General features: G+C 50.3%; 1 protein-coding gene across 5 annotated transcripts; it reads right to left on the bottom strand.

The window, feature by feature from the left end:
• Positions 1–2,181: 2,181 nt before the first annotated feature.
• On the bottom strand, positions 2,182–23,988 carry CUNH10orf143 (chromosome unknown C10orf143 homolog). Of its 5 annotated transcripts, XR_005647203.1 has the most exons (7): positions 22,962–23,138; positions 13,140–13,313; positions 12,946–13,032; positions 8,370–9,229; positions 8,144–8,251; positions 3,287–3,410; positions 2,182–2,940 (listed from the first exon to the last, which is right to left on the bottom strand). XR_005647203.1 is itself a non-coding variant. In XM_039835986.1 (6 exons), the coding sequence occupies exons 1-4, from the start codon at positions 23,028–23,030 to the stop codon at positions 8,993–8,995; spliced, it is 552 nt and encodes a 183-aa protein (XP_039691920.1). In that variant the 5' UTR covers positions 23,031–23,136; the 3' UTR covers positions 2,182–2,940; positions 3,287–3,410; positions 8,144–8,992. The 5 variants fall into 5 exon arrangements, 4 of the variants coding, with proteins under 4 accessions (XP_039691920.1, XP_039691919.1, XP_039691921.1 ...); XM_039835986.1 differs by having other exon boundaries at positions 8,144–9,229; positions 22,977–23,136; XM_039835985.1 differs by having other exon boundaries at positions 8,144–9,229; positions 22,962–23,119.

Below are 23,988 nucleotides of genomic sequence, written 5' to 3'. Positions count from 1 at the left end.
GAAGAGCTGGCTTTAACCTCCTTGGTCCCCGACTTCCCGTGGTCCCGGGCGTCAGGCTAGGACGCTGAGGCCTGCGCACACCTGTGCGTCACCACTCACGGTCACCATGGCCAGACGGTCATGAGCGCCTCACAGCCACCATTCAGTCACTCGCTGGTCACCGAGCTGGGGGGTCAGCGCTGCCGTCGTTCTCATCTCCCGGACGAGGGACTCGACGCATGGGGTCAGAGTGAGTAGGGAGGTGGCAGAGGACTCCCAGGCAGGCACCTACCCCAGGCCCCACGATCACCTAGACATCACTACTTCTGGGGGTGCACGCCGAGTTTAGGGACTTCCTAGACTGGCAAAGTAAACTGTTCAAGTTATTCCAGAAAACCAGAAACGCTTTCCACACCAGAACCAGGGATTGCCAGAACTTGCGTGTAGCCTACGAAGGTCCCATCTTGCTGACCCTAAATGACTGGGGCACACCCCAATTCTGCGTGGCCCGGGTGTCTCCTGGGAGCTTATTTGAAATGCAGGATCCCAAGCCCCTCCGCAGACCTGGAGACTCTGCATCATAATGAGACCCCTCCTCCATGATCCAGGTGGGGTTTGAGACGCACGGTCTGCAGAGCTGATGCCGGGGCCCACAGTCTGGCTGTGGACAGGGGACCCAGCCTTACTGAGCCCCCACCCTACTAGTACAGTGAGGACAATTCTCTCAGAGGGTGTTCTGAGGCTTTAATAATTAAGCACAATGCTGACATATGCTGCTCAGTAAAGAGCAGCGGCCTTCCCTTCACATTTGGGGCAAAAATGCGCTATTGAGTTTTAAATAGCAAATTTTCAGGAAATAATCTGGTATGACAGTTATAATCAGAAAAAATAATGGAAAAAGAATTGCCTGGGATCTGAGTTTAAAGTGCAAGACTTACACTCACGAAACAAAAACCAAAAAATAAAATGGGAGCTGTTTGACACACGTGAAAGGTGTTTATCACGGTAAAATGCTTCACGTCTCCAGGTAATGAATCTACTGCTCCTCCTGCAATTAATCAGTAAATTTAGCACAAATCCAACTGCTGCTATGCGGGTTTTATTTCCCTAATCTGACACCGTGGTCCTAAGGTTGATCCAGAAGAACGAGAATGGGAGGAGACCGGGCAAATTCTGAGAGGGGGCAGCGGAGACAGAGAAGGAGCAGCTCCCCAAGCGCACACGCCCGGCACGCGCTTGCTCGCTCCCCTGCACACGTGTTCAGTTTCGATGACGAAGCCACACATGTGCACGTGCGCACACATGCAGTGCCACAGCCGCCAGGCGAGCGACACGCGTCACGGAACAGAAAGACTGCAGAGGTGACACCCACGGCGCGGGTGGGGTTCACAGTCCGGCAGAGGCGGGGCTAGAACAACCAGTTAATGTTCGGGAGAAAAGTAAAGTTAGGGACATTGCCCTCTATGCCTCCCCCAAATCTGTAGCTAGAAAAAAGTTTAAATGTTAAAAATAAAATCACGATCATGCAAAAATGTAGATATATGAGTTACATGTCAATTCGTATAAGGCACACAATCCTGACGAGAGGAAGGCCTTTCTTGAATGATTCTAAGGCTAGAAACCAGCAGGAAAGAGGCCAACAGATATGTCTATGTGCGGTTAAAAATTTCTGTCATTAAACATCATTGAAAAGAAAGTGAAAATTATAAGTTGGGAAAAATATTTGAAGCATGAGAGAAAAATGGAATTAACACCCTTAATATATAAACAGCTCTTAAAAATAAATTAAAAAAAAAGACATACGCCCCAAAAGAAAAATGGGCAAAGACGGGAAGTTTACAAAAAAATATGCACATGGCCCAAAATCTGTCAGAAATGTAATGCTGTACACACAACTTAAAACAACAAAGTCAGTAGCAAAGATCAGAATGGCAAGGATCGAAAGGAACTTTGGCCAAAAAAAATCAAAAGTGAATCTGATCAAGTTTCTGGATCAACTACCAATTTTTAGGAAATGCAGAGGTAAGAGGGGCGGGTGGAACGTGGGGGACGCCACGAGCGAGACTCGACGGACAAACTGGCTTCCTGAAAACACACGGCAAGGGGACAGGACGGGAACGGGGAGACTGGCCAGGTCGACCGGTCGGGTACATGGACCTCACCTGGGCCCCGATCCAAGTAAGTCGTAAAAACAAAACAAAATACAAGCAATCATTTATGAAACTGATGAAGCACGTACAAATGTGATCAGACACTAGAGATTTCATAATACAAAAAATTTTTGTAACTTTGGTTTGAGGAACGATAATCGTATTGTGATTATGCTTTTAAAATGTCTCTTTGGGACAGCGCAGGGGACGTGATGTCGGTCTCCACAGTTAGACGCCACAGCGAAAACCCAGGGGAAGAGGAAAAACTTCATTTTAATATCAAACGGGTCTTGTGTCTGGTAACGTCAGTGAGAGAATCACACGGAACAGAATGGATACTAGCTTTTAGTCAAATTCAGTTGAAGATCATAGAGCATTTTAAGTACAAAAATAAGTCTTTTCGCTAGAAAAGAATCCATAGGCAGCCCTGGATAACCCACAAGACCACGGGAAGGGGAACAGTGGGGCGACATCTGGGTATGGCTCCAAAAGGCCCAGGGGTCTCAACCTCCCAGGAAGTCCGACACCACGTCTTTTAAACTTTTCAGCGATGCGACTGATCCCCTTCTCAGCCAAGACGCAGCGGGAGGCGGTGCGGGGGGTGCCAGCACCCTGCAGGCTCCGCAAGGGGCTGGGGCCTCCTGGCTCGAGCGCAGAGGATGCTCGGTTACCTGAACGAGGGGACGGGTGGACGCCCACAGCCATCATGAGAGATGGACATTCGCCGTCAAATGGAGGTTCGAAACCAAAGTTGAAATCCTCCTTGACCAACATGCATCTTCTAACGACTCTCGGTGTGGTTAAAATGTCCCTGGAATGACAAAACAGCACACGTGGGAGTCACTTTCCGTCGGCTGGATCCGGCCACCGTGGCCGAGCGCTCACCGACACAGCCCTGCGCCTCAGGTGGCTGGGCACCCCTGTGAGTGAGGCTGCTCCCTGGGGCCAGCGCGGTTACGGGGTGCACGGGGCGCGCTCGCTCCCCCAGCGCCCCAGCGACGCAGGCTCCGCAGTAAGGTAACCTCACGGTTTCCTGGTGCGCGTCACAGCTGTTCACACTATACTGTAGTCTATGAAGTGTGCAATGATGGCATTATGTCTAGAAAATAATGCATACACCGTAATTAAAAAATGCTTTATTGATAAAAACTGCTAACCATTATCTGAGCCTTCGGCGGGTCATCATCTTTTGCTAGTGGAGCGTCTGGCCTTCCATTTGTTAAAAACAAACGCAACGTCTGCGAAGCATCATAAAGCTAAGAGCAATACAATGAGGTATGCCTGCAAATATAAAAACGTTATAATTAAGACATTTAAAGCACTTCCTCTAGCGGCCATTACATAGAATGTTCTCAATAAATGTTATTTCTTTTCTTGGCTATGAGCGAAAAAATAAAAATACCGTCCAGATGCTATGAAACGGAACTTAGTGGTGATGATAACTCCTGAACCGGGATTCAGCACAGGAGCAGCGCGGCGGCGCCTCTCGGGGGTAGGATGTGGAAGGACAGGGTTTCGGCACCATCCCCAGGGCCTGCTGCCTGCCCCGCCTCCGCCCCGTGTCCTGGAGCAGGCCGCGAGACTCCTCACCCTCACCCACAGAAATAACTACGGGAGCCAGATGGCTGATGCAGAAGGTGGCCAGACGCTGTGCCACCGTGAAATGAGAGGTCTCGTCCAGAATTTAGAAACCCTTTGTCACAGTTGGCCATTATACTGGAGAAGAACAGCGTGGCTCCGCGACCCACTGGCAGAGGCCACCAGGGCAGCCCCGCTCCCCATGACTGCACCATGGTGGCTGGGCATCCTGGGCCAGCTGAGGCCAGGAAGGGCAGGGTGGGCCAGCGGCAGGGAGAACAGAGTCCACTCGACGACAGCGCCCCTCTCCTGGAAGGTAGGTGCTGCCCTGCGACACGCGACCTAACAGAAGGGCCTCAGGCCTCACTGACAGCATGGGAAGCGGCCCCCAAGCTCATCTCAGCTCAGGGGCCCACTCCATATGGGCGACTCATTCAGGTGACGGGAACGATGCTGCAGGGCCAAGTCGACCCACTGAGGGGCAGGGGAAGGCCTGACACAGGGAGCGGCGTCCCAGGACGAGGGCGCCCCGGGCTGTGAGAACAGCATGAGGCCGGAGTGTTCCTGGGCCGGAGAAGCCGTCCGTCCGTGACGATGGCGCACATGGGGGGCACTGGGGGACCTGTCTGTGGAGTCAGGCTGTGTCCCGCCTGTGGAAGGCCCTGCCAGCATGATTAGTCGGGGCTGCACGTCCTCACGGGGCCTGTGCTTCCCACAGCCTCGGACGCACATGCGTGACAGGTGCCTCTTTCCCGGAGGGCATTTTACGCACGCGACAGCAGGGTCTCCAATAGCCTGACGCACGCCGAGTCTCCAGAGTGGGGAATAGGTGCGTTTCTCAAATGCTTTCCTCACAAGACCCTCGGCAGCAGGACCCTGGGGTGGGGGTTGCAGAGGCGAGTCGGGAGGCTCCCAGCCACTCCCGTCACCGAGGGGCCCCCATCTCCTCGCGGGCCCCTCTCTGCGCACAGCCCGACGCTTCCTCTCTCTCTCCCTGTGATGATTCCCTCGAAGATGCTGACTGCAACTCGCGAGCCTTTCCGAAACGCCCCATTCACTAAAAACGTCCTGCCTGAGCTCTCCCTCGCCCGTCTGGGGGGCTGGCAGGAACGGCGAGGCACACGGGTACACATCGCACTCGCCGAGCAAGCGTCAAAAACCACAGAATCCTGACAGCAGAGAGAGGAGACACCTCAGGACAGGGTCCCCGATGAGCTCGACAGCTGACGTCTCATCGGAAAGACGGGGTCGGGAGGCGGTGAGATGACCCCGTTGGACAGACCGTCGATCGAGAATTCTACAGCCAACAAAGCCAGCCTTCGAAACTGGGAGATCAGGCCTCCCCAGAGAAACAAAGGGACAGACCCTGTCCCTGGCAGGTCTGCCCTCCAGGAGGTACCAAAGAGGCTCTTCGGGTTGGAATTAAAGACCAGACAGCAACTCAAATCCACATGAAGAAACGAAACGATGTGACTGGGATTTTTTTCTAATTATTACCAATGAATGAGGTTCTCTTTTCACATTCCGTTTTATGCTCAATGACCTCGATGAATATTAGGTCTAGGAGTTTACCTGCACATTTCTTGGGTTTTCTACGTAGGTAATTATATCATCTGGAAGTAATTTAGTTTTTTCCCCCAATTCTACACCTATTGTTGCTTTATTCCTATTGCGTCAGCTAGTACACTAGGACACTAAGCAGAAGTGGTGACAGCAAGCGGACTTGTCTTTTCTTCATCAACAGAAACGCCTCCACTAAGTATGATGTCCCCTAACCCTTGTCAATCCTGACGTTTCCGGTTTGCTAGGCTTTTGTCACGAATGGGATCTGCAGGTGACTGAACACGGTTTCTACGTCTACTAAGATGATCCTTTGTTCTTTCTCTTTTGATGGGAAGAAGCCATCCGGGTGTTTCTTCGTGTAGGATTTATCTTTAACCTGTAAAACCACCTGGGATGGTCCAGCTGTGTCCCACATAGGCAGCCCACGTGCACGCACAGGTGCGGTCCCTTTAGTATTTCGAAGATGTTCCTCCAAGGACTTCTAGTGGCGACTATTACTGATAAGTGGCCTGTTGCCAGTTAAATGGCTGCTCCTTCGTGGATGATCGGGCACTGCTCTCCGGCAGCTCTTCAGTCTGTTTCACTACAATGGACGTGTGGCTGCACGGCGCCCGGGACGCACCACAGTGCCCCAGGCACACGAAAACGTGCAGACAGCAGTATAAGCAACAGTTACACGGCTTAAGAGGTAAAACATGAGCTGGAAGTGACAGGCCCTCTCTCCCTCAGCAGACGAAAGCCTCGCCCTGAACTGGACGCTTAGCGCTCTCAGGAATGCTAGCCTTTCATTTCACGGGCATCCATATTTCACTTTTAAGACTGCGCCTGGATGGGATGATTCTATACATATCCTTATGTAGTTTTTTTAAGTCGATTCATTTTCATTGCCGTGTATAATATTCCATTGAATAAATGTACCCCATTTACGTATCCATTCTCCTATTAATGGGCAACCTATTTCGGTTGATCCTGGGTCTGCGAAGCACACCATGCCGCAGCGATTACTTTGCACACGTTTCCTTGGACACCTGTTGGGTATACACCTGGGACTGAAACACCTAGGTCGCAGGGAACACCCGCCATCACCCTTACGAGGTACTTGCCCTCCCCGTCACTGCGCAGCGGACACGCCTCCAACGAAGTGGACGGACCCCAGCTCTGCGCCCTCGCCCACACTATCAGCGGATGTTTGACTTTTGCTAATTTGGTTCTTTAATTTGCACGCCTTTAATTACCTTGAGGTTAAACATCTGCTTGTATTTACTGACTAATTGGGTTTCCTCTTCGCTTGCCAATTCATATGCTCTGCCCATTTATCTGTTACTCTCTTTTCTGTGTGTTGCAAATGCCTTCCCTGCTTCATGACACATTCTTAGATAGCAATAGCGAAAGGACATTCCGACATGCAACACCTTGATGCGCACAAATGTATGAAAATAAACCCATGGGTTTATCACATTTATAAATCCAGCTTACTTCATAAGTATATTCGCCCATATTCTCTACCAAAAGGTTTAACTTGATTTTTTAATTTGCTAAAGGTTCTTAACCTTTCCCTACCCCCCACGATTGATTTTCATGTAAAGTAGAGATCTAAGTTTTATTTTTCCTCATATATGGATAGCCAATTGTCCTACCACAAATTAAATAGTACCTTCTTCTCAACTGACCCATATTATCTTCTCTATAACATATCAAGCCGCCATATGCAGGTTTAAAGTCCTTGATTTTACTTACTGGTCTATTTGTCTATTCCTGGGCCAATAAAACATCGTCTTAATTATCAGGGCTTTGTAATATATCTTGACATCTGACAGGTGATCTTTCTCACTTTGTTTTTTTGCTTCAAAATTGTTTGGTTTTCTTCAATTCTAGGAAATTCTCAGCCATTATCTTTTCAAAAGGAATTCTTCTCAAATCTTTTCATCCTATTCTCCTCTTCTAAATTCTTTCCTTCTGGATTTCCTCATGGACCTTGTCATTCTTTCCTCTATGACTCTTAGTCACATTTCAGAGTTTCCATTTTTTTATCTCTCTTGCTGTATTTTGGACAATTTCCCCAGATCTATCTTCTAATTCACAAATTCTGTCTTTAATTGCGTCTAACTTTTTTTAACTTCGATAACAATATCGTTCACTTTTAAAAGTTCTTTCAACTTTCCAATTACTTTTTTCATACTGTCCTCTTCCTGCATTATGGCTTTATTTCTTCTTTAGTCACTTTTAAAAATTAAAATACTTACCTCCACAGTGAACTTCAGTTTCTTTTTATTACTTCAGGTTCTTGGAGGTTTGTATTCTGTTTGTTGTAGTTCCTGATCCCCGCCCCCACCCCCCCCGCCCCATACCAAACCACGGTGACTTGTTTCTGTGTTTTTTTCCTTGTATCTCACCCCCGGTGTAGCTGTTCTGTCTCTGAGTCCTGTGGGCTCTGGGTGGCAGAAGCCCACAGGACAATGCTGCCTTTGCCACTCCCCAAGACCTTAAGGACTTCAATAGTGGCATCTACTTTTATGTTAATGCTTTGGCTTTTGGTTCTTATACCACTGAGACAGAATAAAATTGGAGCCCACACCCACGTTCGGCCTGGTATTTTAACTTCTCCCCTTTTAAAGTAGAGCAGACTTTCAGGCTCTGAACTTTATGCAAGGGTCCAAATTCTAGCTGCCAGACTCCCACGGCCTAAGTCACACCCGTCTCTGAACATCAATCCAGGGCCAAATCCAACAAAGCCCAAGACCCGAGGACAGCCGCCCGGATGCGCTGTAGCTACTGCTCTGTTTGCTCCCTCTCCACTTACGAGCGCAGCTGTGTATTTCATGCTGTCATCTGATGTCGTCTGAAGCACTGGGCGGGGGGGGGAGGGGACGCACCACATCAGCTCCGTCTAACATGCTCGTAAGACGTCTAAACTGTACTTTTCTTAAAGTGCCAACTTTTCTTCCATTTCGCCGTCCCCTCATAGTCTAACATCTGCATTCCTAGAGAAAGAGATTTGTTTTGTTCTCATCATCTGAAGGCTCCATTCCTTCAGAGCCTGGAAATGATCAAAATGAATTAACATTTTTAAATAACTCTATTTTTCTGGTATCCACATACGAGAAAGAACGTTTCCTGTCAGAAGCTCAATGTGAAGATTTTGTCAGCAAGCCTGTTCAAACTCATCAATCTGAGGATCCACAGTCGGCTGCATCAACCCAGCCAGACTCTCCCGCTGGCCAGTTTATTCTTCCAGTTTAAACAGTCCGGCCCTGGGTCCTGGCCCAGAGGCTCTCACTGTGTCTGGGGATGACATTCATGAAGACCTGCAATCTCCTCGCTGCACTTCTAAGGGGTGTCAGGGCAGGTCGCTGCCCCCAGCGCGGGGGAGTGATGCTAGCACACTGGCTGTCAACACACACGCCGCCAAGAAGAGCAGGAGAGGCCGCAGCCCAGCCGCCTATCAACCATGGTGCCCAGCAGGCCGATCGCTTAACCCCCATGGACCTCGTTTCCCTTATCTGTGAATCGATGGGGCGAGGCCGATGAACTCCAGGTTCCCTGACAAACCGAGGGGAAAACGCACTCAGCACAACGGGATCTGTGCAGACGATCGATGAAGCCCGCTGAGCCCTCCATGGCTGCGTCTTCTCCTCTCGGGACGTGAGAAGAGCGGACGAGAAACCGGCTGTGGCTGAAGCGGGACCCAAAGAGCGAACCACTGCGCGTCGCTCTCTCGTAATCTACGTCAAGGCACTGCAGGCTCTTCCTTGGCCTTTGTCCTTGGCTTGACACCTGGGCCTCGTGGATCGAGCACAGGCAGGACCGCTGCCGCCGCTGCAGGTGCTACACATGCACGAAGCCATCGCCAACGAGACAGGCGAATGGAACACAGCATCCGGAGACGAAAGGGGTGCAAAGAAAAATATGTGTCCATTTAGAACCTGAATGATGACCATTCGGGGCTCCCTCTGCCGTCCCTACAGGGGAAAAGGGAGGAAAGGTGAAGCCAGCGGCGGGCTCGGGCCCAGCGCCCCTCCCCGGCCGCCCGCGCTGCTCCTGCGGTGCCCGCTGGTCTTCGCCACCCCACCCCGCTGCCAGGTGACAGAGTCGCGGCCACCAGGTGAGCAAGACAGAGGCTTAGGCAGCCTGCTCACTTCGCATCTGCCCTCAGCTCTGAGGAACAGGCCCGCGCCCAAGACCGGTCTGCTGGGAGGTGCGGGCGGAGCTGGTCTACATCACCGAGAAGAGTCACCTTCTCCCTGTTGGCTTTCAGGTGGCAATTCTCTACCGGTTTGGGTAATAACACCCAATAAAGCGGGTGAAAGAAAGCAAACGGACGCCGGCGACAGGCGACAGCAAAGGCCCATGTGACGCACGGCTGGGCCCGGCTCTGCCAGCACCCACAGCGGAACCCGAGCCTGGGGGTGGGCGACCAAGACCAGAGTCCTGCGCCGAGGACAGCGTTCTCTCTTTTTTTCCGTTCGTTGGCTGATTAGCCCAGGGAGGGTCCAGGGAACAGGAACCGACCGAGGTATTCCCAACGGAGGGACGCTGACGCGACCCCGCTGCACAAGCAGTGAGAGAGGAGAGAAGCCACGCGCAAGCGGGGGGTGGCCCAACGCCCCGCGGCCGGAGGGCAAAGGGAGCCCCGGCACCCACTAGCAAGCGCTGGGCCCGCAGGGCCACCCCTGCGGGAGCTGTGACCCTGGAGGGAGGACAGAAGGGAAGGGGGGAAAGCGGGGTGCTCGGCTTCCTGCCCAGTGTCTCCACGAGACAGAGCAGGGGACACACGGCTGGGGACAGAACTGAGGGAAAGTGGCTGTCTGCCCGTCATGTGGGCCCACTCATCCCCGAGGCGGCCCCTTCCCCGGGGAGCTAGTGTGTCAGAGAGCAGGTACCACAGGGAACCCACGGTGCCAAGGGGACAGCACCTGCCCCACCACACCCTAAACCTGCTCTCCCTCTAGTTTTCCGTCTCACAATGCCACCCCCTTTTCACGTGTCCTTTTTATCCTGGAGACCCTCATTAGGCTTCATTTGACGGCTCTGAATATGCAAAGAACGGGAGGATTCCCTTGTCACGCTGGGACCCCACGGGCTGAGCGGGCCGACAGAGGATGCCTGCTCCCAGGTCATGGCCCAGCTCTGCGACGCCCTGGGGAAGGCCAGGCAGCCTGCCAGTGACGGCGGCCACTGGCGCTGCTCCCAGACTGGGAGCGCGGGATGGCGCGCAGCAGACGGCAGCCGGGCCCGGGCGGACACCCCGAATGACGACGCCACGTTCTGTCCGTGACATAAGCAGGTGGCTCGGGACTAGGAGGAGGTGCCCTCAACGACAACCGGTACTACGAGCCGAGCCTTGTGGCAGCCACAAGAAGAAACCAAGGCGGCAGCTACTGCCGTAGTGATGGCTGCAGCCAGCGCCAGAGCAGCCACCGACGTGCCAGCTGGGGACACGAGTGTGAGACCGTCCGAGAAGCGCCTGCCTGCGTGAGAAGGCAAGACCTTGCACTGGCGGAAGTGACTCACGATGAAAAGAAACGAAAGCTCAGGACAGAAGGACAACGGGAACAGACGACTGAGACAGCCACCCCGGCTTCAGAGCAGAGCTGACAGGACCGGCTGATGGCGACTGGGGCGGGACGCACACCGGGAGTCAGGGTGTGGAGGCCCCTGGGGAGAAGCACCAAATAAACTGAGTCACACACGGGCCGGCTTCCTACGAGGGACTCCCCACCAGCCATCCGAGTCGCCGCCCGGGTCATCCATGGGGCTGGGCGAGGGCGCGCTCTGCGCACGGGGCCGCGTGTTTGATGAAGCCGTCGAGGCCGGAGCCACTGCCCACCGGAGATGTGTGTTCAGCGCTTCTCCCTGGGACCCCGCGTCGCTAAAAATACTGTTTGCTTCTTGTTTAACACTGAACTTTCGATGCTCCGGAATACAAAAATGGTGTCTATTATTTTAAAAGCTTAGGAGCGAAACTAGCCGCATTATTAGAAAAAGATATGTGCAGCTAGAGTCTGTTCAAATACCAAGAGGCGTGACTTCGAATTCACATTTCAATCTTTGTTGACATAAGACTTCTAGAAATAGCGGCTGTAAATATTAAATCACCCACGCCGCGGTGAAATTTTATTGAGAATAACTACAAATAAAGAGAAACTGATTTTTTAAAGTCGGTTTCTGAAATTTAGATGAAAAAGAATATCGAGCATTAACAAAAAAATGATATATTTACATATCAATGTAGGTTTCCTGTTCATAGATTCATTTCCTATGAAACGTAAGAGGTGAGCTTGGGGAGTTACAAAGGAAGGTAAAACCCTAATCAAATAGGTACTGTTGTTCAAACAGAACATTAGCCAAAATGATCCAATCAGTCGCTTGAGCCAAATTTTTTTCCCTTTCAGCCATTCATGCCAGAACACACGCTCTCGGAGCGCTAGGAATTCACGTTTCATTCCCAGGGTCTGCCGACAGGTGCGGGGTTTGAAAGGCACATTCCACTGACACCGTGTGAGAGCCAGGAGTCGCCGGCATCAGCGCAATGCGCCCAGCACGGGGTCGTGTTTCTCAGGGCACAACTATCTACTCGCTTTGCAGGGGGCGTTTGGCAGTCACGTGAGGCAGCCTAAGCACAGTAAGTTCAAGTTTCTGGGTCTCTGACTTCCCCACTGTGCAGAGATCCTCCTGAAGATGGGGCACAAAAGGTAGAAAAGCACACCTCTGAGGAGGGGCTTGACGCGAGGCTTTCTTCTCATACTTGGCTAATGACGTCAGAGAATCAGGCTTCCACGGGTGACAACTGACACAGTTTCAGTTCTCGGTTTGAAACAAGCTCATTGCCTATCATTATAAAACACGGTAGCTTGCAATGTGTCAACCGGAGCTCTCCCTAATTTACTGACGCAATCTTGTGGTTATCAAAAACACAGCAATACATTTCTCTAAAAATCCGTAGGGAGCAACAGCAGAAACACACACGCGCATGCGTGCACACGCACACGCACACACGTTCCTGGTTTCTGTGTGGAAATTAAATACAATTCTACTTTATTGCAGTATTAAGATTCCAAATTTTAAATTTAAGAAAAACCCAAGAATTACAGAGGTTATCAAAGATATATTAACTTGTTCTTAAATAAGCTCAAAATTAATAAGGAAGGTATTATTATGCTAATGTACACTTCCTGACAGTCTGCCTGACACAGCAGACTGACAATCTGACTCTGGCCCTGTTAGACCTCCCGTTACTTTGAATTAATGGTGTGAATACTGCGTTTCTCCGGAAGAGTGTGGTTTCTGGGAAGTTTACGGAAACATGAAAGAAAAGCTTAAATAGAGATAATAAAACACAACGTGGGCTCTACTTGGATAACTAAATGAGGGTGGGTCTTTTCTCCCAGATGTCCTCAAAAGACCTCTGTTCACCCTATCCCTTGGCCCGTTCCCCTCCCTGAACCGTGCTTTGAGAAAGAATTGTCAATGTATTTTCAAATTTCTCTTCCTAACTTGAAGCGGAAACACATTAGTCCGCACCCCGGCAGAAAGCTAAGAAGCGCTTACATCAATCTGCACCTATTCATCTACCTTCCTCATTCCTTGGAAACGTAACTGCCACTTTTATCGACTTCGCTTCATGCGCCTGACACTTAAGAGCACGTCTCTGGGCCAGGCGGGAAGCTGCACTTACTGATTCACCCGCAGCGCATCTCCGGCAGGCCCGGCCGCCGCTGCCGCCGCTCCCGCCGCTGCCACCGCTGCCGCCGCTCCCAGGCGCCTGTTCAACAAATCACAGCCACAGAGGCATCAGCACAGCGGACACTTACGCCTTCCCTTAAAACAGTCACACGGGTCCCCAGCTGTTCGGCAGGGACAGGAACCTACCCCAGCGCTCCGTGGCCCCTGGTTGGCGTCTGGCCTGCCCACAGGGAGGCGGCCTCCGGGCTGTGCCTCCGGGCCTGGGCTGCCCCAGCTGGCCCATGTCGTGGGGCCGCTGGCCGTCACCTGGGGTCGGCCCCAGTCCTGCGCGGCTGCATCGGGGCTCCTGCGTGCCCGCTTCTGGAACAAACGAAATTTCACTTGAGACGGCCTCCTAAAATGCACATCTCTGATTAAACCCGCTTTCGGAAAACTTCGGCGGCACATGCAGACCCCCGTGGGGCTGGGGCAGTTTCTAGGACACTGGAGGGGACCACTTTAAACTTTATCTTCAGGAATAACCGCCACCCATTAAACTTAACCTCATTACTTCCTGCACCGTCTGATACTTACTTAGCTTTATAGATTTAAAATAGTCATTTTAACAATTTTGGCCAACACTTTCGTAATAAACTATTATGACTGGTTTATTGATATTGAAAGTGTACAAAACCTATACATTTTGTTCAAGGAACTAGTGATACGCTTCGTCACGTTTTTGCCGCGTGGTAAGTTATAACATTTCCTCTTCCTGAACCCAAGAGCAAACTCACCTACTTCGAGAGCCGCACGCCCAGCCCGGCCCGGCCCACTCAGCTTCTGCTCCCCCAGGGACTGAAGAGGGCACACTACGAAGCAACCCTCCAATGCTAGAGAGACAAATGACTCCAAGTTCCAAGACTATGTATTTTGAGGAGTGACATCGTTTTCACCAACATTGATTTAGGGGTAGGGGACCCTGGCCGAGGGCCGGGGAGTCTGCCCTGCGCTCAGCACCAGCAGTGGTCTCCCGGTCCCTGGGCCCACCGCAGGCGGTGCTGGACAGCTCCCGCCGCAGGCGGAAAACACACCGGCTACACCAGTGCCCGCCGCTCCTTCGGTTACTTGCAAACCAGCCTCATGATTTGTGCCAAATTTTTTTATCATCTATACTATTACTTATTTATTTAATATTTTCTAAATTGACTCCTCTTTATATAATGGATTTATTCACTATAGAAACTTTATATCATGGGTTTAGACTGCTAGTTTTATTATTCTCTAACATGCTTTAAAACAGATACTTAAAGATTAAAAGGAAAAATATTGAACTCTGAGCCCCTTAAGTTTAGAATAATTTCTTAAGCTAAGAGCTTGACCTCCAGGTGGCTGAATACAAGGGCGGCTAAGCAGTTACCTACCTCCCCAGAGTTCTTCCCAAATGATACGAAACTACAGAAAGAGAAACTTTAGAAATTCTGCATCGAACCATACCCTGGGCAAAACTTAAAGACAGAGAATGCCACATTCTGAAAATAAGGCTAGTAAAACTAGAAACACCACTGAATCCGAGTGTGCGCCAAATAACACAACCACCACCCGATGAAGCAAAGACCACAGCGATGCAAGGAGACACAGAAACACACGAACCACGGGAGATTTAACACACCATTCTCGGCACACGGCAGAGGATCCAGAAATTAAGGAAACAGAAGGTCTAAACACTATCGATCAAGATAGTTCTTGAACTTGATACCCTGATAACAGAGAACACACATTCTTCTTAAGAACCTATGGCACATTCACAACCAATCATGTATTAGGTCACAAAGAAAACATCTACAATTTCCATAAGGTAGAAATACTGCAAACAACACTTTCTGACAACAATGCAATAAAACTACACATTATTAACAAAAACGGAAAACGGAAAGGCACTTCCACTCGGAGACTTTAACCCCTCCATTTATTGACTCTTAGGTGAAAGAGCAAATACAAACTAAATACAGAACCTGAAAGAAATAATTACAAGAGAAACACTATAGGTCAGAATCTACAGAATGCATTTTAAGCAGCAATTAGAGAAAAGGACACTGTACTATTTTATCAATAAAAATGAAATAAAATTAATGAATTAATAGATCTCGGCTCATAAAAACTAGAAAAAGAACAACAGAGTAACCCAAAAGAAAACACGAGGAAGAAAACAATGGATAGAAAAGCTGATTAATGAGACAAAGGTTCTTCTGCCGAAAAATGGTAGATCCAACTAATCTGCATCCTAGTTTTTCTTTTTTTGGGGGCGGGGGGCAGGGGGATTAACGAAATAGACAATCCGCTAGTTAACTTGAGAAAAATGGGTAAAAGAACAGGTACAGACAATAAAAAATGACCCACGGGAAACGACCAGTAAAAACCTACGCCAGGGGGATGGTTTCAGCCACCGCATCACACACGTCCCCAAGACGCTCGCGCCCCGCCAAGGCCCCCCGCATCTTCTCCGTGTGAAGCAACTGTCTCGTCCCTGGCACCGAGTGTCCTTCTTATTTAAATTTAACTGTACGTTCTCCTACGTACCCTCATTAAATTTAATCTGATTTCCATGTTGTATCCAAGTGTATCGCAATTTATTCAATCACTCTGCCAAATATTACGCTAATCATATTAATCGTCCTCGTGACTTTTGCAAATAACATGGCCTTCTGTATCTTCACCTACATCAGAGGCCAGTATTGAAGAAGAAAAGATCAAGGACCTGGATCTCTGGTTACCTGGTATCTGCTCAGTCCTTACACTGTAAAAAGAGGCGTGATAAGACATGGAAACAGCCGTGTCCTTCACCGGAAGGTGGGGTAAAGATGCGGCCCATACACGCAGTGGGAGGAAGTGACATATTGCCATTGTGACAACATGGGGGGGCCTCGAGAGCGTCGTGCTAAGTGAGATGAGGCGGATGGAAAAGGACAAGAACGGTGTGACGGTGGTGTTCACTCACCATGGGATCTAAAACAGAATGCAGCAAGGGAAAAAAAACCCCACGCTCAGACACAGACGGCGGAAAGGTGGTTAACAGAGGGAAGAGGAGGTGGGGGGAGGACAAAGAGGTAAAGGGGATCAAATCTATGGGGACAGGAGACCAGACTCCGGCAGTGAGCACATAATAGAGCGCGCAGGTGTCATATTATGAAGTTGTACACCTGAGATTTAATTGTCATTAGCCAATGTTATCAATACACTTAAGAGGCATAAGGTGTTAAAACTGGTTTACTGTCAACTTTTAATAATCTGTGCTGTAGGGAAAAAGTGGAAATACTATACACATGCCCCACGTCGTTTTATACGTAGGTCTCAGGTCTCAACTTTCCCCATCAGTGATGTCACAGTCGGCCACGAAAAGTCCTGTTATTTCCCTTGCCCTTGCTGCATGGCATCAGACCTGCCAGAAAGGAAAGCGCGTGGCACGGGTGGGTGACCGCGAGGAAGAATCCACACTCTCCAGATAAAACCTAAAAGGCTCTGGGACCACATTCCAACCATTCTGTGTGGGGTCGCATAACGCCTGGCACATCAAGGTCAGCAGACCTGTGATTACCCATGGGGACACGCCAGCACTCTTCAGGTGGCTCAGGGGCCAGGACTCAGGCCCCCACAGATGCACAGACACCAGGTGCTGGATGGGGGATGGGCTCCTCCAGGGAATGCAGGGATCGCCTGCTCGGGGGCCCTCGGCCAGCTCAGTAGATTAAATTATTCATGTTTTCTGCCATTTACTGCAGATGCCGAGAGTGGGCTGCACATGGCACTGGCTGTGCGCGCACTTGGCAAACAATCCGGTTCCTGGGGACCGGCCTGGACCAGAGGAAAACAAGCTGCACAAGCGCTTCGCTCTGGATGCTCACGTCGCATGGTTCACTCTGTCACTCTCTCCTCATAAAGGCAGGTGAGGATGCACCGCCCAACTAAAAAGACATTTGCACCGTGTAAACAAAATGCAAATCCCGAGGACCCACGAAGAGCCCATCGCTTCGCAATAACTGAGAGGGTCACCCGAACAGCATCCTCGCCAGAGAGCACTGAAACAGGCACCCGAATCAGAGGGATGGATAAGATGCAGGAGCCAAAATGCAGAACACAGGGCGCGTTGCCTCAGGGACAGTCTCCCCCGCGAGCCGCTGAGCTGCGTGAGGGTGGCAGGCTGGACAGCGGCAGAGGCGCGACCCGGAGCTCGGCTCCCACGCCGATGGCGGCCAGCCCTTACAGAGCCCAGGCTGTGTGCTCTGGCCAGCGACCAGCAGGGGACAGGGCACAGGGCGCGGCTGGGTGCCAGCACCGTGGGGCGAAATTCGGGCACGTTCCACCCCCCAAACCCATTTCTCAGTCTACTGTGGGGAGGACGTGGAGAAGGACCAAGGCAGCAGCTTCATGACAGAAAAGCACTGCGTGTTCTCTTCAGTCACACCAAGAAAATGCCACGTTCTTAAAAATTAAACTGAATTAAACATATAAAAATACATGCTAATATGTGAGCTAAGCACATACTCTGTGAATTAAAATCCCAACGCAAACCACTAGAGCTCAGCAACACAGCTGTGGTCTCCCCCTCTCCACACACGCGCACACATACACGCAAATGCACACGCACACACGCGCACGCGCCCTTTCATTTCGAAGGTATTCGGAGGACTTTCACTGCTTCATGGAAGATCGTTTGCATTATAAATGTGCAATGCTGGTTCACTGAGTCCCTTGCCAGAGAGCTCGCTGAGTGAGGCTTTCTGGCTCAGTTTCGTTTGGATGCCACCACAGTAAAGAAAGTCTGCTTGTGGCAACACCGGGCGGGGCGGACGCTAACGCCCCAAGTGGGGTTAACAGGGCCCCGCGGACACCGGTTAAAAAAGGATCATGGTTTCCATCAAGCAAAGAGTCCTCCTTGGTGACACTTTTATGTGGAAAATGACCTTGCACTTGGGAGGTTCACTCTCCAACACATGGAAACCTGGCATGGTGTCAACTACAGAGAGGACAGAAGCTAGGGTCCCTGCTCTCGACTCCCAGGGTATCGGGGCACACAGGATGGGTCTGAACATCTAGATTCTGTGCTTTACCCAGCTGTGACCATTTTTTAAGAATCCTCAACTGACTATGCACGCCCACACTCCTGACCCATCCAGCTTGGCAAAGAGAAGGCAGTTTATGAGGAGACAAGCAAAGTGAGCCAGTGGTCACAAGTAGCACTGCCTGCTTACTTCTGCTTACTTCTCGGCCGGCTATCCGAGGAAGACAGCACGGGAGAGCAAAAACCCCACTTTCACTTCTCATTGAAGGAAAAAGACATAAATGTACACGCTAGACTGACTGGGAATTAACTTTACGCTTGCAGTATTTACCAAGCACAATACTCCCCAATAAACTTAAGGATCTTGAAACAATCGAAGCATCCTTCGATAGATGACTGGATAAAGATGTGATACATATATACAATGGAGTGTCACTCAGCCGTCAGAAAAGGCGAAATACTGCCACATTTGTGACAACATGGATGGATCTCGAGATGATCATGCTAAGCAAAATAAGTCAGAAAAAGTTGAGAACGATATGATTTCACTCACATGTGCAATAGAAAACAAAGCAGCAAATGAACAACACAAACAAAAACTCACAGACACAAACAGTTTAGTGGTTACCAGGAAAGCGAGGGAAGGAGGAAGCAAAGGGGGTCAAATGTATGGCGATGGAAGGAGACTGTGGGTGGTGAACAAACAACAAAATACGCAGATGACATATTATTATGGTACACTCGAAACCTATATAATTTTATTAACCAATGTCACCCCAATAAAGTTATTAAAAATTAATTTAAGAAACATTAAGGATCTCAAGAAAGCAGACATACAAATTTACTTATAACAGGTGGAGCATAACAGGCATCCCTTCCCATTGTGAAATACAGTTTACAACGTTTCCACATTTGTTCTCTCATTTGATCCTCCCACTAATTCTGTGCCATAGGAAAGGCGGGGAATTTTATTTCTAGTTCATAAATGAGGAACACAAAGTCCAAAACCCATAGCTGGCCTGGTGATCTGAAATGACAGCTGGGTAGCCAGTGAGCTTTCAGTCCAACCGGGGAGATAAGGCTGAAAAATACAACTAAAAAGCACTAAAAACTAAACGATATAAGAAAAAGATTTCAAAACTTAATGCAACATAAACTCAATATAAGTCTACAATAATCAAGACGGTGTGGTCCTGGAATAGGGATAAACGTAACAATCAAAGGCATAGGATTGAGAAGCGAAAATACGTCTATGGTTAATCGACTTTTGACGAGGATGCCAAGACAATCGATGGAAAAAGAATACTCTTTACAAGACATGGTGCTGGCTCGATCCAATATCTACATGCGAAAGGAGGAACTTAGGGCCCTATCACACATGATCTATAAAAATTAACGCAAAATGGATCAGAGATCTAAACGTCAGAGCTGAAAACATTTTCAATGGCGAACCTAGGAGAAAATATCTGTGATCTTGGGTTCGGTCAAGATTTCTTAGACATGACACCGACAGCATGATCCGTGAAAGAAACAAATGAATAAATTAGACTTCATCGATATCCAAAACTTTGGGGCTTCAAAAGACACCATTAGGAAAGTAAAAAGTCAAGCCACATTCTGGGAGAAAATTTTATACATCATACATATGTTAAAGGATCTGTATCCAGGATATAAAAAGAAATTGTAATTCAATTAGAAGACAACACAATTTTTAAATGGGCAAAGGATTTGAGTAGTATTTTTTCCAACAAAGATATAGAAAATAGCAATAAGTACATGAAAAGATATTCGACATCTTTAGACATTAGAAAAATGAAAATTACAAACAATGGGATACCACTCCCCACACCCTAGAATGGTTCGATCAAAAAGAGATGATAACAAGTGCTGACAAGGATGTGGGGGAGTCAGACCCAGGATGGAAGGGGGCAGCTGCTCTGGGAAACAGTTTGGTGATTCCTCAAAATGTTAAGCATAGACTTACCATACGGCCCAACAATTCCACAATTAGCTAGGTATCTTCCCAAGAGAAATGAAAACGTATGTCCATGCAAAACGTGTGTATGAATGTTCTAGGCAGCATTACTTATAAAATCCCAGAAGCGTCAACAACCCAAATGTCCGTCAGCCGATAGATGGATACGCACACTGTGGCCTACCCAGACAATGGAACGCCAGTTACGGACAAAGACGAAGAATGCGCTGATACCCTCTTGAACACGGATGTGCCTCAACAACGTTACCATGCTAAGTGGGAGAAACCAGTCACAAAGGCCAAATAGTAAGTATTCTGGGATTCCATTTAGTGAACTGTCCCGAACAGGAAATCTGAAGAGACGGGAAGTCAACTGGCCGTTGCTTAGGGCCGGGGAGGGAAACAGGGAGTAACTGCTAATGGGTCCCGGTAGCTTTCTGAGGTGAGGAAAATGTTCTGAATCAGATTATGGTGATGTTTACGCAACTCTATAAATATACTGAAAACCACCGATCCATGTGCCTTAATTATGCAAATTATACGTAAATAAAGCTCTCTAAAAAAAGTGGGCAAAAAATTTTAACAGTTGACCAAAAAAGATATGAGTAATCAATAAGCACATGAAAAGATGTTCAAAATCATTAGCCACTGGTAGATACCAACTTCATATCTAACTGGAATGGCTATGTGGCTGTCATCAAAAAGACAGACGGGATGAAGCAGTGGACAACCCAGAACCCTCACGAGTCCCCAGAACCCTCATGAGTCCCCGGAACCCGCCCAAGTCCCCAGTGGGGTGCACTTTGGAAAACAGTTTGGGAGTTTCTTAGAAAGTGAGACACGAACTTAGCACAGGAACTGGCGATTCCGGCCCTAGGTGTCTAAGAGAAATGAAAACGTGTCCACACAATGATCTATACGTAAATGTTCCCAATTTTCAGCACTATTTTTTATATCTAAAAAGGAAAAGCAGCCCTAATGCCTATCAACTGATGAAAGGGTAAACCAAATGCAGCATGTTCACACTACAGAATATTAGTTCGCAATTAAAAGGAACAAGGTACTGATCTATGCTTCATCACGGATGAACCTCAGAAGCATCTTGCTAAGTGAGCTACGTGAAAGAAGCCTGCAACAAACACCACATATCATATGATCCCATTTACATAAAACGCAGAAAGAGCCAACGTGGACAGACGGGAAGTAGATTAGCGACTGCTGGAGCTGGGTGGGAATGGGGGTGACTACAAACGGCCATGAAAATGTCCTAACACTGGGCGGTGATGGTTGCACAACCGTGAATGTATGAAAAGTCGCTTCACCGTACACTCTGAAGAAAGCTAAAGGATGCGGTCTTGGTCAGTGCAAGGGCGAGCCCCAAGACGGGAGCCACAGTCAAGGTGATGAAGGGCGGTGACGGGGCACACCACTGGGGCTTCGCTGGTCGAAGGGTCATTTCTCCTATACAAGTGGTCGTCTGAAACCCCCGGCGGCACGGTCAGCGTGCCTCTCAGTTAAACACCTGCACACGCCCGCACGTGTTCTTCAGCCAAAAAGTACTTGTCGAACACCTACTGTGTACCTCACTGGGTCTGAGCACCTAGTAATTAAAGAAGCAGATTCCAAGTCACGGTCCTTCCAGGGTCACTGCTGAGCCTGACACCTACAAGAGCCCCCAACCCTGGAAAACTGCCTCCTGACCGACACCAACCTTGTTTTGACTTTCCCAGGTCATATGAAATCTGCCAAGAATGAGAAATGACCGAGGCTATGTGCAGTTGGCAGCATGAGCAGGTGTATTAGTTATAAGCAAAGATGAATTATTATAAGTTTCCTTCATCAGGATGGTAGGATGGCTGCAGTCAGACAGTGCGAAGCATCTCAGCAGATTATTACTAAAGTTAAAAATGAGTGAGAATTAACTTGTTTCTTGAGAAGTGGGTTACAAGTACTTCGAGCGAAGAGTGACCTCAGAAAGGCAAAATCGGAGTTTCCTCGGGGTCTGCATCATCAGCGGTCGGCATTAGGTCCCCAGTGGGGATCCCACCCAGCGGAAGAGCTGTAAAACCTCCATCCTACACCGCGAACCAAGAAAACGCTCCTGAATTTTCTCACTGTGGAAGTTAGACCCCGTAGGGCTACCTGAATGGGGTGAAGCCATCCACGTTTAAGCGGTTCTGCTGACAAGGGCTGCTTACTTTACAATTTTCAGGTGTTAGCAAAGGTAGGTCTGAAAGTTAGAGCACAGTGGATATAAAATACCCTCGGGTCCTCATTTGGGGGCAGCTTATTCATCAGACCAAGAAACGGTGAAAATGGCAGATGGAACCTCACGATTTATCCACATCTAAATTTCCACAGTTCCATCAAAAACATTTCAGATCCCAACTCGAAATCACCTGCCCTTTCGAGCAGCTGGCGCTTGTCATCTCTGGACCGAAGGCAAGGACCCGTGAGTGGCTGTAAAGGAAAGACATGTCTGCCAAGAGCATGTGCCCAGACTACGGTCCGCGGAAGGCCGCACGCAGCATCCCTCAACAGTCACAGCAACCGTGACGAACTAACCGGTGTCGGTGGTTTAATTAGCACTCACAAGGCACCTCAGGCTTGACACGTCGGCTTATCTCGGCCCCTCGCCCACCCAGCCCAGCGCCCGCCCTTGGAACCGCAGTGTGCAGAGCGCGGGCACCACCTGGCCTTACGCGCCGAGTCCCTCAGGCCTTGCAGGGAGCCGCACGCACTTTTGAGGGGCGCTGGTGTCCAGTCCCTGGGAGCGTACGGGTCCGGCGGCGGCAGGGTCCCGCACGTCTGCGCAGGCGCGGCCAGAGAGCCCGCTACTCGGGCCCCGCCCACCCCGGGCTCCGCCCCACAAGTGGGCGCGGGCGGCTCCCCACAGGCCTCCTCCCAGACAGGGCCGCCGGGAGACGCGAAGCCCACTGAGGGCCCACCCACGGATTCCACCTTGCCGTTCCTAACGCCCCGGCCCCGGGGGGCTCACCGCATCCCCCGGCACCTGCAGCTCCTCCGGCCTCCGCCGTCGCCAGCGGCCCAGCGCTAGAGTGTCCATTTGGCCCACAGGCCAGAGTCTGCAGACTACTCATCCACACCTGAGGCCTGGCCCCGCCCACGGCGCCGCGTCCACGCCCCCTACCCCACGTGTCCCAGGGAAGCCAATGAGAGGCGGGGGCGGGGCTCCGCAGGACCGCGTGAGTCTTACCCGCGAGTGCCGCAGGCGGGAGTCGGGGAGACCAGAGTCTTCCAGACAGAGGGAGACATTTCCCCCAGGTCATTATTTCTCAAACAGTGCCGGACTATCACCTCTCCGATCACTGAATCAGCAGTGAGGCTCCGAAGAACCTACTCTTTACGGGTCCCGCCACGCTTTGATTACAGAACTTGGATCGGCTGTACAAGCGGCCGCCTCCTCGCTCTTGTGATTGGTCACCGAGCCCCGTGCGGTCGTCTTCCCGTGGCTGGTTGGCTGGTAGACGGCACAGGGAGCCAATCAGCATGGGCGAGGCTGCGGTGGGAAGTCTGGGAGTTGTAGTCCAGAGCAGGCGGCCTCACTTCCGCTGGGAGCGGGACCCTGGGGCTACGCGCCGTGCTGTGGTCTCCAGCCAGGTTTTCCCCCGTGCACAGTGGCTTCTGGGTCGGAGACTCGTGGGCGCCTACTTCTCTGCAGGTTGGGCAGAAGGGGAAACCGAGGCCTCCTCCCGCTCTCTCGGGGGTGGGGTTCGGCCCATGTGCCTCGAGAGCAGGGTCCCTGCGCCGGACCTTCGCAAACCGCGGGCTTGGGCCGGCCCAGCGCTGGGCCGAGCTGCACTGCGCTCTGGCTCCTCGGTTCTTGGAGTTTGTTCACACCTGTCCAGGCTGGAGAGTGCTCAGGTTCGGTCGTCTCCGCACCCTGCCACCCTCCCCACCGCGTGGGCACAGCCCCGGGACCCACATTGATTAGTTAAAGTGGGTCTAAGCCAGTCTTTTGCTTTGGCTAACGATGGGCGGTGACCTAGCTTCGTCAGTGGGAA

Source organism: Pteropus medius, unplaced genomic scaffold, assembly GCF_902729225.1.
Source record: "Pteropus medius unplaced genomic scaffold, Ma_sr-lr_union100, whole genome shotgun sequence".
Lineage (NCBI taxonomy): Eukaryota > Metazoa > Chordata > Mammalia > Chiroptera > Pteropodidae > Pteropus > Pteropus medius.
Note: the sequence above shows the minus strand (reverse complement) of the source record. Positions and strands in the feature narration are given on the sequence as shown.

What these genes read in the sequence shown, in the direction of transcription:
- CUNH10orf143 (XM_039835985.1), bottom strand. Translation starts at nt 23,030, where the DNA reads ATGGACACTCTAGCGCTGGGCCGCTGGCGACGGCGGAGGCCGGAGGAG. An exon ending in AGGGGCCACGGAGCGCTGGG is followed by an intron (nt 13,033 to 13,139) that starts GTAGGTTCCTGT and finishes TTTGTTGAACAG; the next exon opens with GCGCCTGGGAGCGGCGGCAG. An exon ending in GATGCGCTGCGGGTGAATCA is followed by an intron (nt 9,230 to 12,945) that starts GTAAGTGCAGCT and finishes TTTCCCCTGTAG; the next exon opens with GGACGGCAGAGGGAGCCCCG.